Below are 17,492 nucleotides of genomic sequence, written 5' to 3'. Positions count from 1 at the left end.
ATATAGAGTTTAATCAAGGCTGAAAATATTTATTATTTTACTTGGCGGTACTGAATATTCTAATGTACCACATCTGAATGGAAGATTTTAGTAACTTGAATAACTATCCCATGTGTAAATTATACCTTTGTAAGTAATATAACTGTGGACAAAACACTAGGACATCATTCTAGTGAAACTACTCCTGGTAAGCCTATCTTTTGCTCAATATTAATGGAGCAACAAGATAGCATCTGATATATATTACTATGAATTATTCATTTCTCAAAAGTATTCCCAGAAGCAACAAAAGACGATTGTACTATTTCTGCTTCAGTTTCTTCTTAGAACAGCAAACTTTTGTTTTCTCTGTTCAACTTATCAAGTCTTAAATTTTTTTTTAGAGACATGTCTTACTATGTTGTCCAGGCTGGCTGTAGGGCAGTGGGTATTCACAGACATGATCATAGTGTACTACAGCCTCAAACTCCTGGGCTCAAGAGATCCTCCTGCCTCAGCCTCCCAAGAAGCTGGGACTACAGGCATGTGAGCCACTGTGGCTGGCCCATCAAGCCTTTATTATTTAAACCTATAATGTATCAGCCACTCTTCTGGGGTCTGGGAGTATAAATATGAATAACACCTATAGAAGGCTTAACACTTCAACTAAAGTATAAGCAAACACATGCTAAGAATACTTTGATATATAAATTGTATCCAGTGACTCCCTAGAGAGGATTTAGTTACACATACCGTATCTTGTTCCTATGGAAGGGAGATGTGGTGGTTAAGCTCAAGAAGAGGGGTGTTTGTAAGAATATTTTTTAAAAAACAAAAATAGCTCTGACACCAGTCATAATTTTTTTTTTGAGATGGAGTTTCACTCTTGTTGCCCAGTCTGGAGTGCAATGGTATGATCTTGGCTCACTGCAACCTCTGCCTTCCTGGTTCAAATGATTCTCCTGCCTCAGCCTCCCGAGTAGCTGGGACTACAAGCACGCCCCACAACGCCTGGTGAATTTTTATATTTTTAGTAGAGACGGGGTTTCACCATGTTGGCCAGGCTGGTCTTGAACTCCTGACCTCAGGTGATCCACCCACCTCAGCCTCCCAAAGTGCTGGGATTACAGGCATGAGCCACCACACCCAGCCATAACTTAAATTTTCATCAGCATTAAGGATTAGATAACAGCTGTCTAAGTAGCATACAGAATGGATAAAAACATTGCCCAAGGCAAACTAAATTTCACTTTACTTCAAATTTGCTTTGTGTTGTGCTTGCTTATTCATCAAGTCATGGTATATTTTAACATGGTACCATTCCTTGTCAACTGTGAGCACAGATGATAGACTTTTAGTTTAAAAGAAATAAAAGACAAGAATAAATTAAATATATGCAAAGTACTAGATTCTGAAGATAACGAGAAGATGAACAAAATTCATGGGACTTGTAAAAGTATATAAATACATTTTTTTCCTAATTCTTAAATTGGGCACTTGTAATAGAAATAGGTAAAAACAAGCAAAGACAATTATTCTGTTCTTTACCCAAGACAATCAAGAGACAAATGTTCTTTGATTTATGATGGTTTCATAAGAAAACTTAAGCTTCATTTAGTCATTTAATGAGTTCAGCTTTGTCAATTAAAATAATTAAGGAATCATAGCATTACCTATATACATCTAGAATAAAAAGTTTCTTCCTATTAAAAATGCTTTGAAAAGGTTACTAATATGTTTAAATACCCAAATAATTTGTTACTAATATATCACAAGGAATATCATTTTATTACTGTAATCACAAAATCATAATTTCTGTACAGGAATGTATAACTGAACATTATTCAAAGCATTGATAATTCACTTCATAAAGAGGGTAAACATACTACAGAACATATTGTAAAGAAAAAAATATTGTAAAATTTTCTGGTCTTGCAGTGCACTATTTAGTGCAAGTATTTAAGACACAATAGTGTTCAATTCAGCAAAGTATTGCAGAATGTCATGCCACAGTCCACTTAATTCAAAGAGGGTCAGGACATGCAGCTTGTAATAAAATGTCGGAGTGTGTGTGTGCATGTGTGTGTATATATATATATATAAAACCACATGTAATTCATAAAATATATAGTGGTTTATTTAGATGGTTTTAAATGATTTCACTGTGGAATTCAACATAACTGGAACAACATCGACAGTCTTCTTAACAGCAATAATCTTATTGCTAGGCAATGGCTTTGGCTTCAGGTAGGAATGCTTCCCAGTATTTTATCAGCTGTGAATGAAAATTAAAATAAAGTTATTCTCATTACCTTTTTGTCATTTATATGCATATATCCTGTACAGCATTAACAAAAATCTACATAGGTCGGGTGGGGTGGCTCACACCTGTAATCCCAGCACTTTGGGAGGCTGAGGTGGGTGGATCACCTGAGTTCAGGAGTTTGAGACCAGCCTGGCCAACATGGTGAAACCCCATCTCTACTAAAAATACAAAAATTAGCCTGGCAATGTGGCGCGTACCTGTAATCCCAGCTACTCGGGAGGCTGAGGTAGGAGAATCGCTTGAACCCAGGAGGCAGAGGTTGCAGTGAGCCAAGATCACACCACTGCACTCCAACCTGGACAACAGAGTGAGACTCTGTCTCAAAAAAAAAAAACAAAAAAGGAAAAAAAGCAAAAACAACATAAAAAAACTATACAAATAGCTAACTAACAATGACTAATATTTACTAATGTCTGGGTTTTTTAAATTGTTTTCTTGAGGCGGAGTTTCGCTCTTGTTGCCCAGACTGGAGTGCAATGGCATGACCTCGCCTCACTGCAACCTCCACCTCCCAGTTCAAGCAATTCCCTGCCTCAGCCTCCTGAGTAGCTGGGATTACAGACGCGCCACCACGCCCAGCTAATTTTTTTGTATTTTTAGTAAAGACGGGGTTTCTCCATGTTGGCCAGGCTGGTCTCAAACTCCTGACCTCAGGTGATCCACCCGCCTCAGCCTCCCAAAGTGCTGAGATTACAGGCATGAGCCACACCCAGCCAATGCCCAGTTCCTAAAAGAATCATTTTAATTTCCTTATCTAAAGTCCGTCAATATAGTTCATATATAAATTATTTAAAACATTAATTACTCCTGGCTACTTTTATTTTTGATGTAAAATAATAGAGTTCTTTTAATGTACAATTTTTTATTTTATGCAAAATTTTACCAGAACAGTGTTACCATATATTAAATAATACAACTTCAATGACCTTTTCCAGCATAAAGTGATAAGATTTCCCAATTCAGAGCATATTGATAGTTTACGTTATTGCTAGACAAGAAAAATGGAATATAAGGAGGAAGAAAAGAAAATATTGAACAAGAAAAAAAAACCGACTGGATAGAACTAGCTGTCAGTCTTCCTTTAATAGTCCAGAGAACAGACTGAAATATAAACTGAAGTCATGTTTAAAACAATTCCTTTAAAAACAAGGTTATATGACTTATTTTCACATTTTTAAAAATTTAACTTTATGAACTATTTAAATAAAAGTTAAAGACAATTTGAAGATATCATACCACTTAATTCAAAAACAACCTATTATATTTTACACAAATGACATTCTAGATCCACATGTTTTAAAACTGGAAGAAAAATTCTATTCAAGATATTGAATTACTTGACCTGTTACTCTAATTTACATTAAAATATACAGGAAAATTTTCTGCGATTATCTTTTTATTTAATATACCATTAAAATCCATGGTAAAGTAGACAAATGCCACTTGCAGCATTCAACCACCACCAACCCCAAACAAAATAAAGCAAAAAGAAAACAGTACAGTTTTTTTTTTAATTCTGAAAAACTGTTTAGTTTAAGTTCTATTTGTTATAGAAGAGAAGAACTTATTATGAGAATTTACTCAAACAGGTCTAACCAACAAAGAAAACAAACTAGAAAGACAGTGAAAGGGGAAACTTGCCCATGAGGTTTCTGATGGCCTAAAATTGGGAAAAGTCGATCTCTGCCTTAGTGTTAAGCAGAGGCGCAAAAAAAAAAACAAAAAACCGAGATAGTTTCCAATGAGTTTACCCTTTTATCCTTTACCATCACTGGCTTTCTGTCTTCCATTTCTTATTCTTGAGTTTAAAAGCCCAGTTCATTAATCACCCTTTTAAAATAAGGAAGTATACCAAAAACAACTTCTATAAGTTTAAGTTATAAACAAAAATGGCTTACCTGTTGTTGTGTTTGAACTAGTGATTCTAAGTACTTGATGATAACGGTTTTAAAATCCTTCACTCGTTCTTTCTGTTGAAGTACATTTTTAAAAGTCTGTTAGTAGAAAGCTAAATTCAACTTTACCACAAAATTGCAGCAAATGTGACCATGTTGTTAAGATAAATGCAAAATTATTATACATGCCTCAAATCTTCCCACTTCTTTTCGAATCGTTTTAGATATCTGTTCAAAATCTCTTTCCCCTTGTTGCACTTTCGCCTCCCACTAATAAAAACAAACAAAGAAATATTTTACGCTTATCTCAAAAAAAAGTATAGTACTGTCATGACTGCTCACTTAATCACAATACCTGAAAATTCTGAGAAAGCTCAATATTGGCAAAGCACAATTTAGCATCAACAGAAATTGTATAACTTTCAACCAACAGAAATGCATGTTAGCTTAATTTCCATTAATATTCCACAGATTTGCTCAATATTAAGATATTTCAATACTGTACTTAACAAACTACAATATCCAAAGCTTAATTAAATATAACTAAGAGGAAAGATTTTGGGCATAAAATTCACCACAAAATAAATTATCAGTGTTACAGTGTAATTTTCTTAATTACTTTTTTATATCAGTAATTATTTCAGAATATATCAATACTGTTAAATCCAAGGATATGTGTTCATCAAAATTTATATGCTGATGGAAATACTTTAAATTAGGAAAATTACATGATAAACATTTTAAAAACATTTTTGTAATGGTAAAATGATCAGATTGGAAAAAAATGTGGAATTATGTTCTACTGAAGACCATCAATAAATATTAAATTCAGTACAGAAACAACAAAATGTTGTGATTAGTGAACAATGAAACAACTAAAATAACTGAAGATTTAAGCAATGAAATGATATTTTTCCCACTGTGTAACCAAAACACTGGTACATACTCTTCAAAGGGCAGGTACATTTATTTTTAGTAATATAAAGGTTGTCCTACCTCTTCAATTTCCTTATTGAAGCATGGTAAGAAAAGTGTATAAATTATAATAAACTTATACAAATTCACTAAAATACCATATATAATACATATATATGGGGGATAATGTTGCCTGGACAGTTAAATGTGGGAGAGATCTAGCTCCAAAACCATTTTTAGACAGAAAATAATAATCTGAAATAAAATTAACCATCTAATAATAAATGTGTAATTATTAATGTAAAGGTTAATTTTAGCTGTTTCCCTTGTATGCTTCTTTATCCATTCCATAAGTAACAAAGGGCTCTGGAGATTTTAATAATGATCAAAATGTTGAAGTAATTCTCACAGTTCATAAAAATATGCAAAAATAGCTACGTGTTGAATGGTTTAGAAAAAAATTATGAAAAATTATGTATATATGAATGACTCATGAAAAACTTAAGAGATAAAGCATTTAGTAATCACCTCTCTGATTTCATTTTTAGCTTGCTGTATTTTATCTGGTTTGTTAGCAACCATCATTTTTGCTTCAGCTTCACGTTTTTTGAGCAAAGTAATTTGAGCATCTTCCCATTTCTGCCAGCACTTCATTCGATGGTCAAACACACCCTATAAGTGAATAACATAATGCTATTAAGTAAGAGTAACATTTAAAATACTTTCATAACACTAGAAGTGTTATACTGAAAGCAATAAAACCAAGTATTTAAGTACTATTCTAATATACTAAGATACTGAAAGTAAGTATGCCAATATCAAAGAAAATAATCTCCATATTCATTTGCCTAAAACAAAAAAAAAAAACCCTGTCACTGCATGAAACATGTTCAGAATAAAAACTACATTCAAAACCCATTTCATCACTAGCCTTTAGGCTAGTGTGGTTTATAAGATTTATAACAGCGTTTTACTCTTTGAAGAAAGATGTCTTTAATAGGAAAATGCTAGTGTCATACCTACGCTGGAAATTTTCCCGTTAAATAATATCAAAAGCATATTAAGTATTAGAAACATGTCTGAAATTGAAAAGACAAAATGAGAAAAACTCATAACATATGTGGTAGAAGAAATTACCATAGCAAATTAAAAAAGGCAAAGCAATCAAAAAGTAAAATATAACAAAATGAATAAAAAGACAGTCTTATACAAGATGAAAAGGGCAAAAGAAGAGGACTATATATATATTTTTATATATACACTGCAGAACTAAAGAAATAGACAAAAAGATCCTAATATAGTAAGTCAACCAAATCCATGACTTCTCTCAAGGAGTCTGGCAGAGGCAAGAGCAAGTGAATAGAGAAAATAAATGAAATATGGGCAAATTAATTAGAAGTCTCATGAGAAAAATGATGGATAGGATGGGAGAACCCACTAAGAATCCCCTTTCTGGCTTCATGTTAGAGAAATATTAAAATTATTTTAGTAATTACTAATCAAACATTCATGAAGTAAACATTAATAAATTGGGTGAACCAGGAAGCACTAAACCCAAGTTATTTTAATTTATTACAAATAAAAAACTTTTTGAACCATGTAGTAGTAAAAATACATGTTCCTTTAGGGATCTGCTGAAGAGAAAAATATGTAGTTAGTGTATTTTTAAAAAGCAGGCTTTGGAGAAAATCAAATTTGGTTCTAATTTTAGTTTTGTCACTCTATGACCACGGGTAAATTCACTGAACTTCTCCAAGCTGTAATGCTCCCAAATATAAAAGGTGGGAAGTGATGTTTACATTTATGGATTAGAAATAACATGAGGAGTATATTATTGCATAGTGTCTTAACCTAGTGGATGCTTAATAATCAGTAGGCACAGCCATTATGGATTACTTCTAAATAACATACACACGGAAATGTAGTTAACTGTTAAGCTTTCTATTAAAAGTGCAAAGAATAGCTTAGTATTATGGAAAAAATGTATAATTAGACAGCATTTATATCATATGGCAATTTTTTAAAATGTGATAATAGCATTTAAAAATCCAGTCAACCAGAAACCAAAGTATTTTTCCAAAAGAATTCTTAAAGATCGTGAACATTTTAAATTAACTAGGACAACAGATATCCACGGCAAACTAGCAATCAAAGTACCTTATCTATGGGTATTTAAATCCACTTTGCTGTATGTGTCTTCTCGGATACTTTTGCTTACATTAAGTGAATCTTACTGTCCCCTTTGTCTGCTTTTCTTATATTTAAAGTACCACATTTTCCCTAAAACATCCCTTATTATAAATTAACTTTGCTTTAGTCAAATTAAGTTAGGCTAAAATCCAAAAGTAACACATCTAACATGAATAGATTCAGAAAAAGTTACTACCATTTAAAACAACAGTGTTCAATTCTTTGGCTTTCCTGGGCCACACCAGAAGAATAATTATCTTTGGCCACACATAAAATATACTATCACTAAGCGATGAGCTAAAAAAAAAAAAGTCATGAGATTTTTTTTTTTTTTTTTTAATTTTTTTTTTGAGACAGAGTCTCGCTCTGTCGCCCAGGCTGGAGTGCACAGGCGCGATCTCAGCTCACTGGGAACTCCGCCTCAGCCCACTGCAAGTTCACGCCATTCTCCTGCCTCAGCCTCCAGAGTAGCTGGGACTACAGGCGCCCACCACTATGCCCAGCTAATTTATTTTTATTTTATTTTTAGTAGAGATGGGGTTTCAACGTGTTAATCAGGATGGTCTCGATCTCTTGACCTTGTGATCCGCCTGCCTCAGCCTCCCAAAGTGCTGGGATTACAGGCGTGAGCCTCTGCGCTCAGCCATGTATGACAGTTTGTGAATTTGTGTTGGGCCGCATTCAAAGCTGTCCTCGGCCGCATGTTGGAAAGGCTTGATTTAAGACAATCTCTCTCACCTCACACACACACACACACAAACACACATACACACGACTAACCAAAAAGTAATGTAAGATTTTAGGCCTAGTCTTGCTTTAGGGGAACAGGGTCTTATCTTTTCTTCATTTATAAATTCCTCTGTTCAGTAACAATTTGATTCCTTAAAATATGTACCAATACAAGGAAAAAGTTAATGTACATGCCCTTTAATTCAATATTGGCTTAAGTTCTCAATGTATATCAACTGGCTTTGCATTGATATGCTAAATCTAAACTAATTTCGTCCCTGTCCAATTTATTATCTTATAGTATTCCAGAACAGGACATGTTTATTGTGGTACAGATGTAGGAGCTATGATAAAAGTAAGACTACTAAAGTCAGGTTATTTCAGGAAAAAAAAATTGATCTTAAATATACAAATTAACTTTTTCTTCATTTGTTTTCTTACCTTTGTAACAAAATAACAGAAAATAGAAGAAAAAAAGAACCAGCACCAGTCAAATTTCTAACAATGCTATATTAAACCAATTAAATCATAACAATGTTTCCCTTTGCATGTCAAGATACTAATCCACTCTAGTAGAACCATTATAAGAGGGATAAGTTTACAGGGATCATCCATTTAGGACCTCCATTCCTCTGCTAATTTATGGCATACATTTGTATGCAAGCTGCTCTCAATTAGACAAGATTCCAGATGTCTAACAGTTTTTTGGCCCATCAGGAAATTTGAAGCTACAATTTTAATTATCATATTATAATTCAGTTAATCTAAAAATATGCTGCCCAGCTTCATGGAGTTCTGAAGAGGTGCTGAGTATCTATAGACAAACAACAAAGCATTTAAACCCCTTGGGGAACCCATCTTTTAGTTAAAAATTTTTTTTAATATGTTTTATAAATTGGGATCCCCTACAAAAATTATTTATGAAAAGTTCTAGTGCTAAAAACATTAAGAACTATTGCCCTCAATCTCTGACCCTACTCTAGAGGTTCAAAGAAGCCCAATACATGACAATGCTTGTAAGGATACAGCCAAAACTTTTAGTTCTAAATTTCAGAGACCACGTACTATACAAAAGAGGAAAACAGGAGTTTCCTGACACAACGCCAGGCTTAGGCAATATTTCGAAATGTGTAAAATTTAGCTTTTTCTTTGGTGTTCCAATTTCTGATGTTCTTTGATCCCAACAATGGCTCTATATTAATCCCCAAAGTACTCCTAATTTGAAGAATTGTCATCAGAAAAGTACACTCGATATGGATAAAACCAAAGGTTAATTAATATTAAGCAGCTATTCGAAATAGATAATAAGCAAACAAAAACTGGGCAAAGGACATTAACAGTTCATTCATAGAAAAAGAAATGTAGGGCCGCGTGCGGTGGCTCATGCCTATAATTCCAGCGCTTTGGGAGGCCGAGGTGAGTGGATCACGAGGTCAAGAGATGGAGACCATCCTGGCAAGGTGAAACCCCGTCTCTACAAAAACTACAAAAATTAGCTGGCTGTGGTGGCACACACCTACAGTCCCAGCTACTCAGAAGGCTGAGGCAGAACTGCTTGAACCTAGGAGGCGGAGGTTGTAGTGAGCCAAGATCGCGCCACTGCACTCTAGCTCGGCGACAAAGCAAAACTCCATCTCAAAAAAAGAGAAAAGAAAGAAAAAGAAATGTAAAATGGCTTATCATTTGTAAAGATGTCTTGATTCACACTAAGTAAATGACAACTTATAAAAAAAAAAAAAAAAACCTTCATTCTTGGGTGGTAGTAAGAAGAAACGTGTAGGTTTAGGTAGGTTAGGGTACAAAGCAAAATCTTTTTGAACAGTAATTTGGCAATATTTATTGAAATTTAAAATGCATATACCCTTTGGTCAGCAATCCTACTTATAGAATCTTTATGTCTAAAGACTTATCAAAATACTTGATTTTTTAAAAGACTAGACTATAATTCAAGGTGTATCTAAATGTTATATGATGGAATGCTATACAACCGTTAAAAAGACATCTACCTACATTGATAGGGAGACTGCTCTATTAAGTGGAGTGGGTGTAAAAAGCAGACAAAGAACACTAAACACAGTATATTCCTTTTTGAGAGAGGAAGGGAGGGAGAGAAGGGGATGGAAGGAATAAATGGACAGAGGGGAGAGAATTAGCTTCATGTACATGCATAGCTAATTCTGTAAAGACACACAAGAACCTAACAGTTTATGACTGAGGTCAGAGACTACAGGTTGTAGTTCTGCAAGGAAACTTACCTTGCTGGGCTATTAAAACTATCATGTATGTGCATTATTTTTTCAAATACAAGTGAATTAGTTCAAAACAAAGAATATGACAAAAACAAAAAGTGTAAAAATTACCTGTCACCTCATTCCATAATATCTCAATTCCTTTGTGCAGTTGATCTGGGCTAGGTTTCAGTAGAAACCAATCTTAAAGAGCTTAATTTACCTGAAGGCAAATTGACCACAACTCTTTAACTCTTTCAGTCAATGAAGTCATTAATTCAGTATTTCCACAAATGTGTTCCATATATGTAAATAGACATTTGTTGGAAAATAATTCTTGTTCAAATGAATTTAGAAGGCTCTGGATTAAAATTTGTTTTCTTTTTCACTCCTAACCAGTTCTGAGCTTTTAAAATGCATTCTGAATCTTGCAAACAGGGATACCATATACAAAACTTAGCTAACTGTAATCCATCTTTTGGTGCCAGTGTTCTATAGAAAGTATTTTGGAAAACATGAATATAACTATAATTTCAGGAAATATAATAACACAGCAAAAAGACTTAGGGTATGAGGAAAGCTGTTTTTGAGGGATCAATATCCATTATACAGGCAGGCCATCACTGCCAGGGGGTCTTTTTCCAGGCTAGCTCTTATTAGCAGATATGCATTCTTCTTTTTTTTTTTTTTTTTTTTTGAGATAGAGTCTCTCTCTGTCGCCAGGCTAGAGTGCAATGGCACGTTCCTGGCTCACTGCAACCTCTGACTCCCCGGTTCAAGTGATTCTCCTGCCTCAGCCTCCTGAGTAGCTAGGATTACAGGCATACGCCACCATGTCCAGCTAATTTTTGTATTTTTAGTAGAGCCGGGGTTTCACCACGTTGGCCAGGTTGGTCTCGATCTCCTGACCTCATGATCCGCCTGCCTCAGCCTCCCAAAGTGCTGGTATTACAGGTGTGAGCCACAGCGCCCGGCCCAGATATGTATTCTTACAGACACTGCCCAATTCCCCTTTTTTGACCCACAGGTTTGTTGGAAGTGTCACACTTTTTTACAACAGCTCTCATGCTATTGGGCGCTCTGGTAAGAAGTGAGAGTAGGCGGCACAAATCTGTAAACTGGATCTCTGTATATCACAAGCTGCCTGTATATAATGAAGCATATATACTCTGACAACTGCTATCTATATTAACATTTCTAAATACTGAAAAATTAATCACCAACAGCATAAGGAACAACATTTAAAACAGTAAAATTGGTAATTTTACCAAATAAAAGAAAGCACCATTCTGAAGTGCTAAGAATGCTCTAGTAATAAATGTCACCAGTAGCTTGAGAACAGAACTATCAATATGCTCACTCTAGATGAGTACTAACTTGATCACAGACTTTAGCTGAAAAAATTTTGCATAAGAAAGGAACAAGATCTCATTAACTTTCTAGTTTTTTTTTTTTTTTTTTTTTGAGACGGAGTCTCGCTTTGTCGCCCAGGCTGGAGTGCAGTGACACGATCTCAGCTCACTGCAAGCTCCGCCTCCGGGGTTCACGCCATTCTCCTGGCTCAGCCTCCCGAGTAGCTGGGACTACAGGTGCCCACCACCACGCCCGGCTAGCTTTTTGTATTTTTAGTAGAGACGGGGTTTCACCGTGTTAGCCAGGATGGTCTCGATCTCCCGACCTCATGATCCACCTGCCTCGGCCTCCCAAAGTGCTGGGATTACAGACCTGAACCACCGCGCCCGGCCAACTTTCTAGATGTTTAAATTCAAGGTAAAAGGTAAACACCCAGTACCCACCAAACCCCATATTGTTAATATCCATAACAAAAATTCAAAGATTCTTTAAGTATCTTCTGAAACATGATACACTGAGTAACGTTCAGTTCAGTTTAACTGTCTGAATACTGCAGATATCTGTAGAATACTAATTTTTGCTAACTGGATCACTTTCTCAACTATTCAGAAATTGCACTATTATATTTAAGTATTACCATTCAGTAACACAATTTATGATCTAATCTAGTCCCATCTCATCTATAAACACATGGTGACTATACATTTGAAGATACAAAATCTGATTATATCCAAATACATGAAAAAGCCCCCATTAAACATATTCACTGCGATAATCATTTCTAGTTTTATCCTATTTATTACACAGTCAGCTTTACTAATGACAATAGAGTCCAGTGAGTAGTTTCAGTTAGTGCTAGAATGAGCAAATAAATGCTATTAGTTAGTTCCAAACTTGTATAAGCAAATACGTAAGTAAATGTATGTTTTCTATCTTATCTGTCATTCCTTAGACCTGTTAAAAACATTAATTCTATCTATTGTACTGTGCAAGTTATAGGGAAGAAAGTATTAAGTTATGTATAATTACCTTGAAACCACTTTATTATTGCTAGTATAGGAGGAATTTAGACATTTAAACACATAACTAATAGGAGACAAAATACTTTTTAAAGCACACAAGTGAGAAGAATGCAAGAAAGGGCTTACTTTCACTGCAGCAATAAGTCGAATGTAGTCACTAAGTAGTTCTGAAAACATATAAAAATCAGCAAAAGCTTGTTCTTGATGTAACTGGTCTATCTTCTCCTCAACCTCTGCAAGCTGAGACAAAGCTCTAGATAAAGCAGTATGATCCTCAGAATTACCTAACATGGCAGCACTTTTAGCAAAGGCAGCTGTGTTGGCTGAAAGTTCTGAAATTTAAAAAACAGTATGCACTTTTAGTGTTTGCTAGCAAAATTTTAAAATATTGTATTGATTTTTCCACTTTTCTGTAAATTTTACTTATTCACAAGTTGCTCAAATAATATTTTAAATTAATTAACATGAAACAATTAGTCATTAAAATGCCTCAGGCATAAATGCCAAGTGCTCGGAGATCTACTGAAAACACGGACAAATCACTGCTTATATTCCAAAGGGATGAACTATGTTTAAATTATTTAATATAAAAATCTGGGCCGGGCGCGGTGGCTCAAGCCTCTAATCCCAGCACTTTGGGAGTCCGAGACGGGCGGATCACGAAGTCAGGAGATAGAGACCATCCTGGCTAACACAGTGAAACCCCGTCTCTACTAAAAATACAAAAAAAAAAAAAAACTAGCCGGGCGAGGTGGCGGGCGCCTGTAGTCCCAGCTACTCGGGAGGCTGAGGCAGGAGAATGGCGTGAACCCCGGAGGCAGAGCTTGCAGTGAGCTGAGATCCGGCCACTGCACTCCAGCCTGGGCAACAGAGCGAGACCCCGTCTCAAAAAAAAAAAAAAAATCTGCCTCCTGTTTTTTCTCCCACAATGTTCACTGTTTCTCTGTCCATTCCTAAAAATGAAATATATTTTTAATATGAGAGGAACTGGCAATACTCACAATTGATTTATACCACATTTCTGGCCTTTAAACATTTGTCATTGAAAATAACGTTTATAATTTTTAATGAGAATATTATTTAGCTAACAGGAGCGAAGGTAAAATTATATACACAATTAACATAAATTTTATTTTTTTTTCCTTTGTTGTGCAACAATCTCAGTAAAATATTAGAATTTCTAAAAAGATCTAGAATGTGATCATTTCAGATATTTCAAATAAAGAAAAGTAGATGTTTACAGACTGAACACTGTCAATGACTAACAATTACATTGCCTGGAAATTGCTCTGTTGCTCTACATTATGTAAAGTTCTCCAAAAGAGCCCATTCCCTAAGAGATATATAATTCAAATGGCAAAAGCTATTACAAACTACTTTCAATAATAAATTTATTAGTAAGTTTCTATAATTATTTTAATAAAATGTATTGCTGGTAATGTTACATATTATTTGCTTATTAAATATCTTGGACAATTGATATTTACATTGTTGGATTCTTTAAAAATAAACCAAAAAAACTATAATTTCATTGTGAATTAAAATATTACAACTCAAATTTTCTAAGAATTTTCAGCAAAACCCCCAGATCTGTCAATATTGTAGTTCAAAAATGAAGAAAATACTTCAAAGGGCATAACAGGAAATAGAGGCACAAAACAAATATTTCCCAAAAAATTTTCAAAAAGCAATTTTCAAACCTCAAATTTCTTATTATAATCAAAGTTACTAATTGATAAGACATCTTCATCCATTTAACTGTAACTATACTTAACAAAAAGTTAATCAAGTGACCAAGTTTTAATCCAAAATTAAAATATACTTTTCTTTGTTCTTTTTTTAGCTCACATTTGTACCAGTTAACAGTTTTCTAAGCTCGTTATTTTTCTACTTCCAAACTAGATATTAAATCAAAATAGAACAAAAATTTTTAAATAATAAAGTAGAACTAGAAAATATTGTCTTAAAACGATTGTTTTCTCTCTTCTGCAATGACTTCAGCATATTTATTTTCATAAAATTTAAATAAAATATTTTCGTTAGTTTTATGGTGCTAACCACATAAGTAATAAGGCAAACAAACCTTTTCTATGACAGACCAAGGCTTCAACACTGGCATGAAGTTTCCTAAGTTGCTGATCCAGATTCTCAAATTGCTGCTGCTTTTCTTCAAACCACTAAGAAAAAAATGAAAAATGGAGCTAATTTAGGAAGAACAAACCATTGTAAATTAGGTTACCAATACCAAGCTACATTCCTTGTTTTAAAGCAACAAATTAACCATGTATAACCATGGTGGCCAACTGATGTGGCTGAGAACTAAACTCAATAAGCAAATTAATATCCTATTTTCCACTTGTACAGCTTTAAAATGCAATTGTTGGGCTCATTAATTCATCTCATTATTCAAGTCGAAAAATCAGCTCTTACTGCATCCGATTCATTCATCTTGATTGTCATTTTGTTGACAGCGTCGGCAGCCTTGTTCACCATCCTCAATATTCCTGCTCCACTCAGAGCCTGTGTATTAACTGCTCTAGGCAGCTGGAATTGAATGACAAATAAGGGCAAACAAACCGGTTAAAAGCCTGGAGGTTTAACTGGGCACAAAAGTGATCCCCCCTCCTTCCCACCCGCCCCCAACAAATTTAAAAAAGGAGGTTGTATTTTCTTCACTCTCATACATTTCAGTAGTGAGATCTAATTTCTCAAATATACTACTTGTACATTCTCAAAGGAAAACTTAAAAAATAGGCTTTCCATTTGCTTTTCTTCTGCACGTTTACATTTAGATGGAACAAACACCCTGTTTGTCAAAATATATTAAGAAATTGCCAAGTACCCTAACACTGGCCACCTGTTTGCTAACAGAAATAAACTGTTTATAAGGAAAGAAGAAAGTCTTGAGAAAAATCTCCTTATGCTCAGTTAGCATTGTGTGATTTTGAGTTTTTAAAAAATTCTGCAACTCAAGTAAATTAAAGAAAAAAACTCAAACTAGAACTCAAATTGTTCTTAGGAGCCAAAATTATACCAAACATTTCAAACATAAAGAGCATCATGGTTATAATTTAGGCTCTTTCAAGTCACAAATTTGCATTTCAAAACCTTAATAAGGATACCAAAATGTAGACAAGCAAACACACATTCAACTTTCTCTTTCTCTAAAATGAAGTCTGAATAAACTTATTTCAACATGATGCCTGAGGAACAACTTAGGGCATTCAGAGTTAGACTACTTACAAACCACTCTCTTAAATCTTATTTTAAGTGTTCAAGAAAGGGACTAATCATCCTACAAGTATCAAAGCAAAGATATTTTGCTACTAATTTAGCAGGGTAATTAAAGCACTAAGGAAAAAAATAATAATAATTGCTTTATTCCATCTATTGACCCAATTATTTACTATATATATAGTCATATAAATTACAATGACAAATAATGAGAACATTCATATACAAATATTTAATACAGAAATAATACCTCTGAACTTTCCAAGAACTGCCTTAAATCAGGATCCTGTAGTAAAGTTGGATGTTTTACTGTTCTTTGAAGATACCTAGATTTAAGAGTAAAATTGCTCCTTTATCAGTAGCATCTTGAATTATATTTCAACAAAATGATAAAAAATAGAAATACTAGGAAAAAAGGTGTCCTCACTACTTCCTATTAGTCTGATCTCACTGTAATTACTTAGAATCCTACAGCAATTTAATAATTAAAAAGGTTTTTGTTCATCTTTTGAAAATTGATACACTATCCAGTTTTCATAATTATGTAAAAAGAAAAATGGCAACGGGTGGGAGTGGGAGAGGATAAATAACTTACCAAACTTCTCATTGCAAAGCATTAATGTTGTAAAGGGGCATGTGAGTTTGTTGAATAATTTTATCTTTAGATGGAGTCATTACATTCTCAACTATAATTTTAGAGTTCTAAGAAACATATTATTATTACTATATATATTCCACTCAACCAAGTTTTAAATTGCTATTATCACCAAAATGGGGAAGAGTATACCAATTTTTTTGCATGTCAGCATATTTAAATGATCACAATTAGCTTGAGTCCTCACTTGACAAGAACTAAATTTTCTTCAATATTTTCCCCATACCTCAAACAAGAAATGGGGAAAGGATTCCCTATTTAATAAATGGTGCTGGGAAAACTGGCTAGCCATAAGTAAAAAGCTGAAACTGGATCCCTTCCTTACACCTTATACAAAAACTAATTCAAGATGGATTAGAGACTTAAATGTTAGACCTAAAACCATAAAAACCCTAGAAGAAAACCTAGGGAATACCATTCAGGACACAGGCATGGGCAAGGACTTCATGTCTAAAACACCAAAAGCAATGGCAACAAAAGCCAAAATTGACAAAAGGGATCTAATTAAAGAGCTTCTGTACAGCAAAAGAAACTACCATCAGAATGAACAGGCAACTACAGAATGGGAGAAAATTTATGCAATCTACTCATCTGACAAAGGGCCAATATCCAGAACCTACAAAGAACTCAAACAAATTTACCAGAAAAAAACAAACAACCCCATCAAAAAGTGGGCAAAGTATATGAACAGACACTTTTCAAAAGAAGACATTTATGCAGTCAATAGACACGTGAAAAAATGCTCATCATCACTAGCCATCAGAGAAATGCAAATCAAGACCACAATGAGATACCAGCTCACACCAGTTAGAATGGCGATCATTAAAAAGTCAGGAAACAACAGGTGCTGGAGAGGATGTGGAGAAATAGGAACACTTTTGCACTGTTGGTGGGACTGTCAACTAGTTCAACCACTGTGGAAGACAGTGTGGTGATTTCTCAAGGATCTAGAACTAGAAATATCAT

At 34.3% G+C, this 17,492-nt stretch overlaps 1 protein-coding gene across 1 annotated transcript in view; it reads right to left on the bottom strand.

Moving 5' to 3' along the window:
• Window positions 1-1,748: 1,748 nt before the first annotated feature.
• The window catches only part of SNX2 (sorting nexin 2), a 52,473-nt gene continuing 36,729 nt past the window's right edge, over window positions 1,749-17,492 (bottom strand). Inside the window, 8 exon segments of the mRNA XM_025387396.1 lie at window positions 1,749-2,254; window positions 4,204-4,275; window positions 4,390-4,470; window positions 5,644-5,787; window positions 12,764-12,969; window positions 14,721-14,814; window positions 15,068-15,181; window positions 16,122-16,197. Of these exon segments, the coding sequence (XP_025243181.1) occupies window positions 2,204-2,254; window positions 4,204-4,275; window positions 4,390-4,470; window positions 5,644-5,787; window positions 12,764-12,969; window positions 14,721-14,814; window positions 15,068-15,181; window positions 16,122-16,197 (838 nt within the window). The 3' untranslated portion in view covers window positions 1,749-2,203.

The sequence above is a fragment of the Theropithecus gelada genome, chromosome 6 (genome assembly GCF_003255815.1).
Source record: "Theropithecus gelada isolate Dixy chromosome 6, Tgel_1.0, whole genome shotgun sequence".
Classification (NCBI taxonomy): Eukaryota; Metazoa; Chordata; class Mammalia; order Primates; family Cercopithecidae; genus Theropithecus; species Theropithecus gelada.
This window is presented reverse-complemented; position numbering and strand designations above follow the sequence as displayed.